Below are 13,451 nucleotides of genomic sequence, written 5' to 3'. Positions count from 1 at the left end.
GCACATGAAGTTGCCCAAAGAGGACACACCAAGTTACAAACAAGGACTTTTCCATGCAATGTCAACAAGCACCCACCTAAGCTAACATAGAAACCAAAAAAGGAATGTGCATGCCCATAACCAAGTATTTGACTGTCATGCAAGAGGGGGTGTGAGTGACATAGGGCCAAAAGCGAGATGGTGGAGCGAATAAGAAACCACACCCTTGAGGCCACAAATCAACCTTCTGGCCCTCGACCCCTCCTTGTCTCTAGGCAAGCTTTGAAAAGAAAACCATCAAATTACTTAACTTCATAAACACTATCAATCCAAACAAAATCTTACTTTCCATGGTGAAAACCCTACTCATTTGCATTATGTAAAACCCGTGAGCTCATTGATTGTTATTTCAATGAAACTATTTTACCGTTTGCTTACTTCCCAAGGCCGCTCCAGTCCATCAATGACAAGCTTAAAAGAGGCTTTTCCGAACTTATGCAGAGTGTTGGCAGAAAATTGCTTCAACATCTTCTAAGCGGCTTTCACGATCTAGCTAGGTCTCCTAATGTCTATACATGGTTTCAAATAAATGAAAGATTCATGTTTAGACAAACTTATGAAAAAATACCTTCAATCCAAACATGATCTTAAAATGTAGGGCGAAACAACTTCTAATATGTTATATTAAAAGAGATAATTTACCATGGGCTTATTTTCTATGGCTGACCTAGTTGATTAGTTAAAAGCTTCAAAATGAGGCTTCCTGGACTTAGGTGGACTGTTACAAATATGCTCATCTTTGATTTGTCAAGAGCAACAACTAATGCTCCAATTTCAGAAGTTGTTTCAAACAAAAACATATTTCTAGATACTTCCTTTGTACCTAATTTTATATGGTTGTTAGCCTAAGCATAAGCCTAAACCATTTGGAAAGGTGTTTTGCTTTCGTATGAAGTCGCGCATGAAGTTGCCCAAAGAGGACACACCAAGTAACAAACAAGGCATTTTCCATGCAATGACAACAAGCACCCACCTAAGCTAACAGAGAAACCGAGAAAGGAAAAAATGTGCATGCCCACAACCAAGTATTTGACTACCATTTAGGGGGGTGGGGTTGTGAGTGACACAGGGGCAAAAGCGAGATTGTGGAGCGAATAAGAAACCACACCCTTGAGACCACAAATCAAACTTCTGGCCCCCGACCCCTCCTCATCTCCAGGAGAGCCCTTGTAACCACACCATCAAATGGGCCGACATTGACGATCAACCTCACCACCATAAACCTCGAAGCACTTATCTCGAACATGCCAATCTTTTGTAGGGCTTCCGATGCCCAATCTTTTGCAGGGCTTCTCATGATGTGTTGTGGCTCTTGGGTGCCCAATTTGAAGGCACACCACCGGTGAGTAGCTTGCCTTAAGTTTATCCTGCAATGGTGGCTGACTATAATTGCATCATGGAACCACATTGCCCGGGCAGTTGTTCTGAGGCTCCCTTCATCTGGGCCAGGAAACAAAAACATGTGATTTCAAGAAGATGAACAACTATGTTATGTGAACACATTGCATAACTTCAAAAATACTCTCAATTCAAACAAAACCATATATACTCTCTGTGGTGAAACACCTTCTCATCCACATTATAAAAAAGCCATGAGCTCATTGGTTGTTATTTTGGTGAAAACACTTAATTACTGGGTGCTTAAAAAAGAGAGATGCTCTCAGATATTGTGGGAACTGTTGGCAGAAAATGTCTCTTCTTCGAGTACTCGACAAGAACAACCAATGCTCAAATTTTAGAAGCCATTTCAACCAAGAAACATGCTTCCTGAATGTTCCTCATGCCAAAGCTCCTACAGCAACCGATCTCTGCACAAGTCTAAACCCGTTGCGGTTTTCGAGGCGTGCTACTCCCCTTGTTCCAAAATACTTGAATGTCCCGAGCCAAGCTTCTTCAAGTTTGAGCAAGTCTGTAAGAAAACATACCAACATCTACAACACCAAATTAAATCCATTAGAGTCGTCATAACATATATTTTAACACTATACGTTTATTTGATGTTAAGACATCAGCACTTGTTTCTATAAAGTTGGTCAAACTCAAAGAAGTTTTATTCGCAAAAAAAAACTCAAAGAAGTTTGACTTGATACAAACCAAACGAACGGAGCGTACGGTAGAAACTGCACACGCAAGCTGCCCAGAGAGGAGAGACCAGGGAAGAATAACACCGAGCAAGCGGGGCATTTTTTTTTTCACCCAGCAGCAAGCACCCACCAAGGGGGGAGAGATGGAAAACAAAACAGGCGAATGTGCGCCCAGCCTCAGCCAAGCGTTGGGTTGCCACGGAAGGGGGGTGGGAGGGCGACGCGGGGGCAAAAGCGAGATGGTGGAGCGAATCAAAAACCGCACCCCTGAAGGCCACAAACCCAACTTGTGGCTCTCTGCCCGCGCCCGTGGCCCCCGCCACCCCCCCTTTCTTCCTCCTTAAAACCGGACTATCCCCAATCCCATCCACCCTCAGCAGCTCCAGCCACCCGGAGGCCAAAAAATCTCTCCCTCCCTCCATCGCGCCATACCTCGCCGCCTACTGCTCCTCCTTGTCTGCGAGCGAGCGTCGCACGGTAGGGATTAGCAGCAGTGGCCCGGTCCAAGAAAGCAAAATTCCCAAGAACGGAGCAGCGGGGAGCACATAGCCTCGAAAAGAGAGAGAGAGAGAGAGAGAGAGAGAGAGAGCGACATAGATGGGGCAGCTCAGGGCGGCGCCTGGAGGCGGCGGGGACTGCCTGATCAAGCTGTTCGGGAAGACCATCCCCGTGCCGGACGCCGGCGCCGGAGACGTCGTCGACAAGGTTGGTGCTCATGCACTCCTCCTCCTTCGTGTTCTTGTATAGGAACTTGGGAATTTTGATTGGTTTATTTACTGAGCCTAGGGGGGGGAAGTTCATTTTGAAGCCTGTTTTCTGTGGCTTTGGAGTTGATCATGGCGAGGAGTCGTATTCGGTCTAGTCATCGGGTCTTAAGCATGGAGTTCCTTGCCTATTTCGGGAGATAGTAGCATCAGTTAAGCGTTAAGCACGCAGGTTTAGCTCCCATCAGCAAGAGAATTTCGCCTTTGCTGCTCTCTAATAGCAGCAGTTTTTAGTACTACTACGTGATCTAGTTGTCTGAACATCATCTGGACTTTGGAAAGAAAAGCGCTGGCCTCTTTTAATGGGTCGTTTTCGCGTGCTTCCAAGGATTTTGCTGAAAGTGGCTACTACTATGTGGTGCCGTAACCTACTGGACTTCAGATGCATCAGACTCTGAGTAGATCACCCACTGCAAATTAAAGCACCATAGCTTCTTTTCACTAACAGATAAGAACCGAAACATTAATATTTTTTTGTCAAATTTTACACTTGGAGATAGCATGTGCAGTCACAGGTCAATAACCCGAATATAAACCATGGGTGTGAACTTCTAAATTCACAGCAAAAGAATTGCAAAGGACCTCATCAGGATTTTCTGTATGTTTACAGGACCTTCAGCACAGAGGCAGCAGCGCCACGGCTGAACCGAAGGTGCAAGAAATCGCCCCTCAGGACTCCACGGGCTCGCCTCCGCAGCAGCCGGAGGTTGTGGACGTCGAGGACCCATCCGCTGCCAAGAACTCGGCAGCAGATCAACAAGATGAAGAGCAGGGCGACACGGCGAACCAGAAGGAGAAGCTCAAGAAGCCTGACAAGATCCTGCCCTGCCCCCGGTGCAGCAGCATGGACACCAAGTTCTGCTACTACAACAACTACAACATCAACCAGCCGCGCCACTTCTGCAAGAACTGCCAGAGGTACTGGACGGCCGGAGGCGCCATGCGCAACGTGCCCGTGGGCGCGGGCCGCCGCAAGAGCAAGAGTCTGTCAGCCGCCTCCCACTTCCTTCAGAGGATAAGGGCTGCTCTGCCCGGTGATCCTCTCTGCACCCCGGTCAACACCAACGGCACGGTGCTCAGCTTTGGCTCCGATGCGTCCACCTTAGACGTCTCAGAACAGATGAAGCACATAAAGGATCTCAGCTCGGTAACCCGGACTGAGAACACCGATGCCCCGTCAGTAGGGTCTTCTGCTGAAGGATGGGCAAAGGAAGAAGAGTCGAGCCAAATGAACCCGAGGGAGAGAGTTGCAGCAGATAGATCCGCAAATTTTGTGCAGCATCCGTGCATGAACGGGGCAGCCATGTGGCCATTCAGTTGTGCACCACCACCTGCCTATTTCCCCTCAAACGTAGCAATTCCATTCTATCCAGCTGCTGCTGCTGCCTACTGGGGCTGCATGGTTCCGGGAGCCTGGAACACTCCATGGCAGCCACAGCCGCAGCCGCAGCCGCAGTCTCAGTGTCAATCTAGCTCACCACCTAGTGCTGCTTCTCCGGTATCGACAATGTCCAGTTGCTTCCAATCCCGAAAGCATCCTAGAGACGGTGATGAGGAAAGAGATACCAAGGGTAATGGCAAGGTGTGGGTGCCCAAGACGATCCGGATCGATGACGTAGATGAGGTGGCCAGGAGTTCTATCTGGTCACTTATTGGGATCAAGGGCGACAAGGAGGAGAAGGATGATGGCAAAGGGTGTAAGCTTGCAAGGGTTTTTCATCCAAAGGATGAGGCAAAGACGTCAAGCCACAGAGGTAACAATAGCCTGCCATTCTTGAAGGGGAACCCTGCTGCACTGTCACGCTCAGTCAACTTCCATGAGAGATCTTGAGCACCATCTGGAAATTCTTCATGCTGCCTTCTGCTACTATAAAACCATGTAGCATGATACAGCTGAAATTTTGTACATTAGATAATTGTATACTACTAGATAAGAGACATGAAGTGTTCAACATAGCTATAATCAGATCATGTAACTGTAGCTGTACTAGGTAACTTGTAGATAGCTATTTGGGTTGGGGAAGATTGGGAGCAGAAGTTCCTGTATCTGTAGATAAATATGATATATTGATTGGAATATTTGGCAGGAACACCTTTGCGTGATAGCACCGAAACAATTGGTAGCTGTCTGATTCCATTGTATAACAAACAAAAATGAGCCCATTGCATCCTTGGAAATGTGATACCATGTGCATATCTCCAGCTTGTTTCCATTTGTCTATTTCTTCTAATATAAGAATTTGCACAGATAGCAGAAACAGTATCTGATATATTTGTTCCTTTCGCCCTTTCTTTTTCTTTGTTTTCTCATCCTTATAGTTGAGATAATTGGGTTATGAAAGTGATGCAAAAAGTGGAGGAAGGCATGGAAGAAAGAAAGAAAGTGATAGACAACTACTGGATGACCCACTAACCTTAAATGTGACAACTAATATATTATCTCCTTCACACATACTGCAAACTGTCCTGCATAAAGAAAACCAATAAGTAAAGATGAGCACAAAGAAAATCTTCAAGTCCATGCATGGTCTCATATGAATATCATTTTTTTTCCATGGTCATATGAATATCTCAGAAGCGTACTTAAGTAGATCAAAATTTTATCATGTGGTAAGGAAGTAACATCAGGAGCTGACAAAAAAGTAGTGTCTGAAAGTTGTGCCATCCCATCAACAAAGACACTGGTAGTCCTACAAACAAACAGAGTGTGGGCGGCGGGTATAGACTGGTACATACCACTAAACAAAAATTTCTATCTGTTAGGTAACATCCTACCTTTCAAATGTTTCAACAACATGCATTATTGCCCCCATTCATTCTGCTTTTCAGTCATTGGCATCTGGCAGTGCCACTTCCACTTACACCATCGTCAACCAGTTTGACCTTTAATAGGCTACATGTTTGACCTTCTATCAAACTTCCAATATAATGGTCATCTGATTGCTGGTCAATGGTTATCAGAACACACACAAAATGTGCAGCCCCCTCCCTCCTCTAAGGCAAAGACACAACCAAAATAAAACATACTACTGTAAGAAGAGAAGCATAAAGCTTTTCCAACCAAGCATGCCTCTGATTCTCAATATTATTGACTTTGTTTTTATCTTTCAGCAGTATTGTCATGGTGAGAACACATGTTTAATATGGTTTAATATGATGTGCTAAAAAAAGGTCTATTATTCTGCATACTTAACAGGAAAATAACCGTATTTCCTCAAGTATTGGGGGCACAGTGGCCATCATGTCTATCCATGGGACTTTCGGCCACGTTACGAAAGAAGTGATGCAATACTTTAAATAAAAGAGTTAAAGGTCAAACACAACAAGCAGTAGTCACTTTTTTATAGCACCAGTTGCCTTTTGGTGTCTTCACATAATTGGCAGCTAAAACCTTAAGGATGTTAACTTTACCAAACTTTTGTAGCGCACTTTCCCATCAAAGGCGCATAACGCAAAAGCTGCACTAGAGTGCTAAAGTGGATAACACTGTTCGCTAGAAGAATAACTACTTTCAAGTCCTCAGTCCACACTAAGTATTTAGCAAATTCATCTTACTTGCTTTGAACACTATTTATATGTGAAGACAAGCTTAATACCAAAATAAAAATAAAATGGAAAGATATATGACAGTGGGATTTCAACATACCCACCGTGGAGGCGTGGACACGGTTACAGCACTGAGCACGTCATGCACAGAGCATGAAAGAAAGTAAGCATGCAAGCAACCTGACCTCTCGAGTGTTTGACTACAATGGAACACCTAGAACACGCAATTTGTAAACATTCAAATTTCAGGCCTATCTATGCATGAATAAGAAAAGAGAAATGAACAGAAACAGTGAGGTTTGGGTTACTATTACTCTATTAGTATGTATCATCACTCCTGTAGTTCCTCTAGATCTGGAGCATCAGACGGTCTGTATCCTTATGCTATAATTTAGCTAGCTATAGGTGCAAATTTTGGGGATAATCTGGCAGCATACTTCTTTTCAAATATGAACAAAAATTAGCAAGTAAGATTCGGATGTAATAAATAAATTTTAAACAGTGAAATACTGTATGCATGTGGCATGGTGCTCTTAAAAGAAGATACACATATTAAGGATGGTGAGTTGGCGACTTCTGATGAAGTAATTTAGCATATCAACAACAATCAATAAACCTATGAAGATAAATATGCCATGATCACTGGACAATCTTAACATATGAAGCACAGATCTATTTAGAGTTTTAGACTACTAAAAAATTCACATTAACGCAACATCTTGTCTATTTCAAACTGTAGAAAACATGCAGTGAATAGCACTAAATTCCAACTCAGACACTGAAGTTAAATTATACTCAGGTTTGAGATTTCAGAAGCAGTATAAGAATGCAGAAAAAAGTTTCAGGAAGTACTGCAAAAAAATCCCAAGACAGCCAGTCATTGTCGCTTCAGTGGCATCACCATGCCTTGGATCTGGATATTGCATCATTTGTGGCTTGCGAACCAAGATCATACATCTGCATGTCTCCACATCCACTCATATATCTGTGGATACAAATGTCAGATCAATCAATTCACATGGAAAGATTGCATTATCTGTGCAAAATCCTGTATACGGTGACTGCACTTTCGAGCTGGGGTATTGAACACAAGAAAGTACAAGCCCTGAATCAGGATTCAGTATCTTTGCCCATCATCCTGGCGTCCTGCCAAGTGCAGCTAAGATGACACAGCTCATCCTGATAGTCAATCCTCTGGATTGTGGACAAAGAATGCATAAAGCTTCTCAATACATGATAGCCTTGATTCAGTATTTTACAAAAAGAAGTAACCATAAGTTTATAAGTATATACAACAGCGCAAACGTTAAAATAGAACCCACAAAATTCAGCTGTCGGTCTGTAGATTATCTGGATCACAGCATTAAATCAAATTGAACATTCTTCCTATGGCTTTTACTTGCATACTATTTCCAGATAAATTGTATGACTGTAAAATTGGCATGGTAAAGGACTGGACTAACAAAAGATATACTTCGTACTGAACACAACATATATTGGGCTGCAAAATAGCAGATCCTTTTTCCTTGGATAATTCACTCAAAGTGTCAAATTACAGACATATAACTGATAATATTTGACACAACCATCAACCAAGCTTTCTCTTCACAGATTCGAGGCAACTGCTCAAAGCTGGTTAACATCACATCAGATATGTTCATTTCTTCATTGGATTTTGCAGCCCCCTGAATCTGGCCCTCGTCGAACATTCCCAAAGGCAGAGAGTTCAAAAAGATCCATATCACGTCCTGAGGAAATCAGACAGATTACTTAACAAGTTGGGTGTCTGAATAAATTTTGCGCTCAGTGACTGCTTCACTAAAGGCAGCAGGCTCATTCAAGGTAGACATTACTTACCTGAAACCCGACAATATGCGCTTCTCTGTGCTAGTTCAGATTTGGATATCTCAGTATTGTTCCCTTTAGATCGATTCACAGTAGCCTGCAAGTATGATTTGATATATCAGTTATGCTCTATAGAATAAACTGATTCGCATCACAGTAATGACTAATATACTGGTGACTACTTCAGCAGATCTGTGGCTGAAGAAAGGAGCACACATGCAAAAACAATGTGCGAACAGACAGGCATAAAATATGAAGTTTGGTTCTCTCAGCTGCCTATGATGAGCATAAGCAGAAATAGTCTACTGAACCATGGTAGTATCCACTATCTTGCTCTAGGCATAGCACATTTTCAGGCAAGCAACAGAGACTAGAGTGCCAAACAGGGATCTGTGGCTACTGGCGACTACTTCGAAAAATCTTTGTCTGAAGAAAGTAGCACACATGCGCAAACAATATGCAAAAAGGTAGGGATAAGATAGGGAGTTTGGTTCTCTCAGTTGCTCATAAGCATAAACAGAAAGTCTGCTGGACCATGGTGGTATCAGTTATCTTGCTCTAGACATAACCCAGCATGAAAGTATCCATTATCATGCTCTAGACATAGTACATTTTTGGGTACACAACAGAGACTGGAGTGATCAAACATGGAATATGTACCTGCAAAACCTGGCAGTTCTCCAATGTGCTCTTCCCGCCCTGCCAATTGAAAAGGATCAGTGATACAACAAGTTCAGGAAGAAAAAAAACGTACGAGCATGCACAAGCACTATTGAAATCCAGATGTATCAAGCAAATAGGAAGCGAAGCTTCTTAATTGGGACCTTGGAGTAGGGCACGATGTGGTCGTAGTCGTGGCAGAGGCAGCCGGGGCAGCCGACGAGCTTGCGGAAGACGATGTTGCCGAGCGCGTCGCGGCGCCACCTCTCCGGGTCGCGCCCAGGCACCTTCTCGGCCTTCTCCCAGCACTGCTGCTTCACCGCGTGCGGGAAGCTCCGGGGCTCCGACGCGGACGGCGTGTGGAGCAGCTCGTCCAGGTCGGCGACGGCGGAGGCGGAGGTGGAGGAGCGGGGGGAGGTCGGCCGGGCCGTGGCACCGAAGGACTGTGGCGGCGGCGGAGGCGGGTGGTCGGCGCGGCGCCGGCGCATCGGCTTCCGGCCCACCATTATCTTCCTATCTGGAGGAGTTCCGTCACAGTGTCTGTGTGGGCGCAGGGATTCGGTTTCCGGGGTTTATTTTGAGCCGTTGATTTCTGAGATACCTCGAGGTAGGTCTCTCCGGAAAAGGCTCGAGCAAAGGGTCTGCTCGCACTAATCTCACAACAAATGGATAAGACAAATCTAAGGTTAAAATATCATGCTATGTTTTTTTCAAAAATATCCCGATCTATTATTTTTCACAAAACACCTAAAACTTTGTTCATTGAAAATAACGGTTACATCGTTTATGAGAAACGCACAATTTCAGTCAGAGATTCCTCAAACCAATCCAACGTCAAGGAAAATCTAGTCATCAAGCTCATGAGCATCTATATTTGCCTTCTTATTACAATGTTCAAACTATTTTTGTTTACAAATAAGTGATACACCAAGTTCAGTCCGGTATTAATCTAGATTTGCAATCAGTGATACACCAAGTTCACAAATAAAATGATAATATTCATCGAGAATCGCCACCACCGTAAAGATTGCAATTTTTTTTGTCCCGATTATATCATGTAATGTACAAAGACTGCTGCACACACTAAATGACAAGGTAGATTGACCCTGTAGAGTACAACACTATGCGGATCACACGGATCGATTCCCCGATGTAACTCGATCATGTACGGTGGCAAGACAATAAAAAAATGCCCACATCATTCACTGGCCATAAGTATGCAAACACGTGACTTAGACGTTGCTACAATATACAATTACCTTAATTAGTATTCCCTCCGCTTTGTAATACTAGTAAGCATGCATGTGCAATGCACGTCTCATTCGACTTAAAATTTTGAATATGCAAAGTTTCAATAAATTCCAATCCACATATAGCTACTTGTAATTCACTCTGCAATGATTTGTACCACCTTCAATATGCTCTGCGAGTTTGAAACATGGTAGGATCCACTACTTCAGAAATCACAAACTTGCATAAAAAAGCTATGGTACCGATCGTGTACTCTCGAGAAAACAAACTTGCATAAAGCTTATATCGACATTAAATCAATTGACATAAATTCTCTATTGATAAATCAATAGAAACCTATTTAATATCATACGCTTATAGGGGGGTATCAGATCAGTATCAAAGGCAACTTACCCCTTTTCTGGTCTAATGCACACATGCTTGTACCAATGACTGCTACCACATATATAAGCATATATATTGTGCGATGCTTAGAAGGGGCGTGCTTTCAAATTCCCAAGGAGAAGAGCACTTATATAGTCCGTCAAATCGGGTCAACAATTCAACATGCCTGTAGATGTCGAGTGATGTGAGTTGACTATAGACAAATAGCTAAATAAAGGAGATGAGGAAATTAATATTAGTAGTGTAATGAACTTCATACTGACTGCAAGTCACGTACATGTAGTCAAGTTGAGGCAGAAATCATTTTTCTTGGAACATAATTTGGTAGCACTTCATCATTACCATGAAACCTGTAATTTCAAATGTTAGTCTTCAGATACATAATTGTTAATTTAAGTCTTAACTGAATCTCTGCAAGCAAGCATGATGGTTTTAGCATCAGATACATAAAGATTAGGATAACCTGGCATACAAATCACCTCAAATTAGGGGATACCAGGATTGCAAAATTCACGGTTGTAGCACGGTACTATATAGTATAGTGAGTAGCTTGTGCTTCAGGCCACCGACACACAACATACTGGAAACAGTAATACCCATCTGATGACTTGTACCGGTGAAATGATGCAAAGAATAAGGTGAAGAGAGCATAGAGAGAAGGTCAGACAACATGTGATTACGACCGACTCCATTTGGTAAAGGAAATAGAGGATCCCTGCCCCCATCTAGAACCATCCATTATATAGTTTTAGTGTTCAAGTACGTTATTAAACCTTCCAATATGGATTAGACGACATCATCAGCAACCTGTCGTGTGTCCATCGGAAGTATCAATTGGACTACTCTGAATGGAAAAGATAAAAATCCCCAAGGGTTAAATACCGGCGAACAAAATAATATCATAACAAAAAAAACTATGAGACATGCAAAACCACTACAATTTTCAAAGTATATAGCTAAATTCACTTTCATTTTTCACTTCTGTACGTATGCAAAAATGTAATAAGGGTTTTATAGAGTTGTGGTACCTCTTTTAGTTTTTTTAGTGATGCGTCCTCAAAAGTATAGCAATTAAGAAAAGGCCGGCATGCCTGCAGTGGCGGAGGCGGGATTAGTGGGATTAGGATGTTGGGGAGGGCCGGTTGGAGCAGAAAACAAGTCAAATGCTGCATTGTTCATGTGTTTATTATGAACAAATCCATAGTATTGGGAGGGGGGCAGGGCCCCTTGCTGGTCATGTGTTCATCGCCACACAATGCCTGCAAATAAGAACAAAATTTTTTCTCACTACAATGACTTTGATAGTTAAATTTATCAGTACACATTTAACTGGGAATAGAAATATTTTAGATGATGTACTCCTAATCCCTCATTCGAACGGTTGATTACTTCATATGTTGACGAACCAAAAAAATGATAGGGGCACATACATAATCTTAAGTCAATTTATAAACCTTGATGGAGAAGGAGATGTTAACAAATAGACTGATATTTGTCAGTTGTGACTGAAATTAGGTAATTCATAGAAGGATAAACTCTAAAAATTAGCAGAAAAGAGGAATATGGAACATTAGCATGGAGTTTTATAGTCGGAGATCTGATGGTGTAGATGACCATTGTTGAATTGTAGTTTGATCTATACCCTAACCACACACATAGTAAAGGTGGCAGTGGCTCCAGCGTCCACGAAGTCAGTGAAACTGGGACTCCGAAATATCCTTGTTTCCTTGTTCTGTGTTCAAGGGCTGCTCGAAAGGGTGGTATTTCAACAATTAGACAATAGCTAGCTGATTCATATCAACTCATAGCACAACAATAAAAGGCGATAAAAACAGCAAACAAGAAAATGACATCTAAACACTACACCACTCAAACAAATGCTTTTTTTGGTATTCCAAACTGCAAGACTACAATGAACCTTGTACCCATCTGTTTATAAATAAGCATTTGTAGCTAATAATGGATCGATTAAACTGTGACAGAGAAACAAAATTGCATACAGAGTTGTAGCAAGGAACCAAAATCAAAGGGGTTCCTAACCCGGGTTAGGGAAACCTATCAAACTTGCAATCTGAGCAAGCTAAAAAGGCGATGAAATAAATCCTCTCACCTAAAGTAAGGAGGAAGCTTGCATGTGGTTGACAGTGAGGTGCAGAGGTTGAGGTTGTTGAACCAATCACACATGCAAAATTCAGGATTTTCTATTTCCTTGTGAGACACATACCTTGAATAATGAAAGAATGACATCGCAAGACACTGGACAATACATTTCAATTTAGCATCTAGAAATTGTTCTCCCGGTGGAAAACCTGCAAGCATAGAAATATAGGACATCGTGGTGAAGAATTTGAATAATATTCTTACTGAAGTACAGTGAGAGCAAAACATAGCACACAAAGCGTAAATAGAAGACCTCAATATTTCAGCATGAGTATTAAACTATTAATGGTAAAGACAAATGAACAGTTTTGCATTTCATTGAAGATGCTCTAGCCATAGGGTGAAATTCATTTGAAAAATCTAAAAACACACATTTGTTAACCATTGCCTTCGGAACTGAACACACACATCCAAAACACCTAAAATCTGGTTTCCATGATTCTTTGTGGTACACAGCTAAATTGTAAACTTATTAATATATTTCGTTGCTTATTTGGTTCTACAAAGAAAATTTTGGATACTATTGAGAACATCAGCACTATAAGCCTGTGATGCATACTGTCTATATTCCTACAGCATGTGCAAGTAAAATGCAAACACTGTGTCATGATAGGATTTTTTTTGCTTTGTGATGCGAAACCTCTCTTTCATCAGTCACATACAGAATTGACGTTTCATCACTTAGATTATATCATCACGCAGCAACAGAAATACAAAT

General features: G+C 42.2%; 2 protein-coding genes and 1 long non-coding RNA gene across 4 annotated transcripts; 1 reads left to right on the top strand and 2 right to left on the bottom strand.

Annotated features, from left to right (window-relative positions):
* Nucleotides 1–2,483: 2,483 nt before the first annotated feature.
* On the top strand, nucleotides 2,484–5,065 carry LOC119284608 (cyclic dof factor 1-like). Of its 2 annotated transcripts, none has more exons than XM_037563747.1 (2): nucleotides 2,484–2,811; nucleotides 3,496–5,065. In XM_037563747.1, the coding sequence occupies exons 1-2, from the start codon at nucleotides 2,721–2,723 to the stop codon at nucleotides 4,716–4,718; spliced, it is 1,314 nt and encodes a 437-aa protein (XP_037419644.1). In that variant the 5' UTR covers nucleotides 2,484–2,720; the 3' UTR covers nucleotides 4,719–5,065. The 2 variants fall into 2 exon arrangements, with proteins under 2 accessions (XP_037419644.1, XP_037419643.1); XM_037563746.1 differs by having other exon boundaries at nucleotides 2,485–2,828; nucleotides 3,498–5,065.
* Nucleotides 5,066–7,904: 2,839 nt separating this feature from the next.
* Nucleotides 7,905–10,422, bottom strand: LOC119284606. Its single transcript, XM_037563745.1, has 4 exons — nucleotides 9,103–10,422; nucleotides 8,939–8,977; nucleotides 8,291–8,375; nucleotides 7,905–8,181 (listed from the first exon to the last, which is right to left on the bottom strand). Exons 1-4 carry the CDS (start codon nucleotides 9,442–9,444, stop codon nucleotides 8,099–8,101), a joined length of 549 nt encoding a protein of 182 aa, XP_037419642.1. The 5' UTR covers nucleotides 9,445–10,422; the 3' UTR covers nucleotides 7,905–8,098.
* Nucleotides 10,423–10,947: 525 nt separating this feature from the next.
* Nucleotides 10,948–13,423, bottom strand: LOC119284607. Its single transcript, XR_005139113.1, has 3 exons — nucleotides 12,798–13,423; nucleotides 11,602–12,318; nucleotides 10,948–11,417 (listed from the first exon to the last, which is right to left on the bottom strand). It is a non-coding gene; the product is annotated as an uncharacterized LOC119284607 (long non-coding RNA).
* Between the last annotated feature and the right edge of the window lie 28 nt (nucleotides 13,424–13,451).

This window comes from Triticum dicoccoides, chromosome 4A, assembly GCF_002162155.2.
Source record: "Triticum dicoccoides isolate Atlit2015 ecotype Zavitan chromosome 4A, WEW_v2.0, whole genome shotgun sequence".
NCBI classification, from domain to species: Eukaryota; Viridiplantae; Streptophyta; class Magnoliopsida; order Poales; family Poaceae; genus Triticum; species Triticum dicoccoides.
The sequence above is the reverse complement of the archived record's forward strand: the minus strand, read 5'-3'. Positions and strand labels throughout refer to the sequence as shown.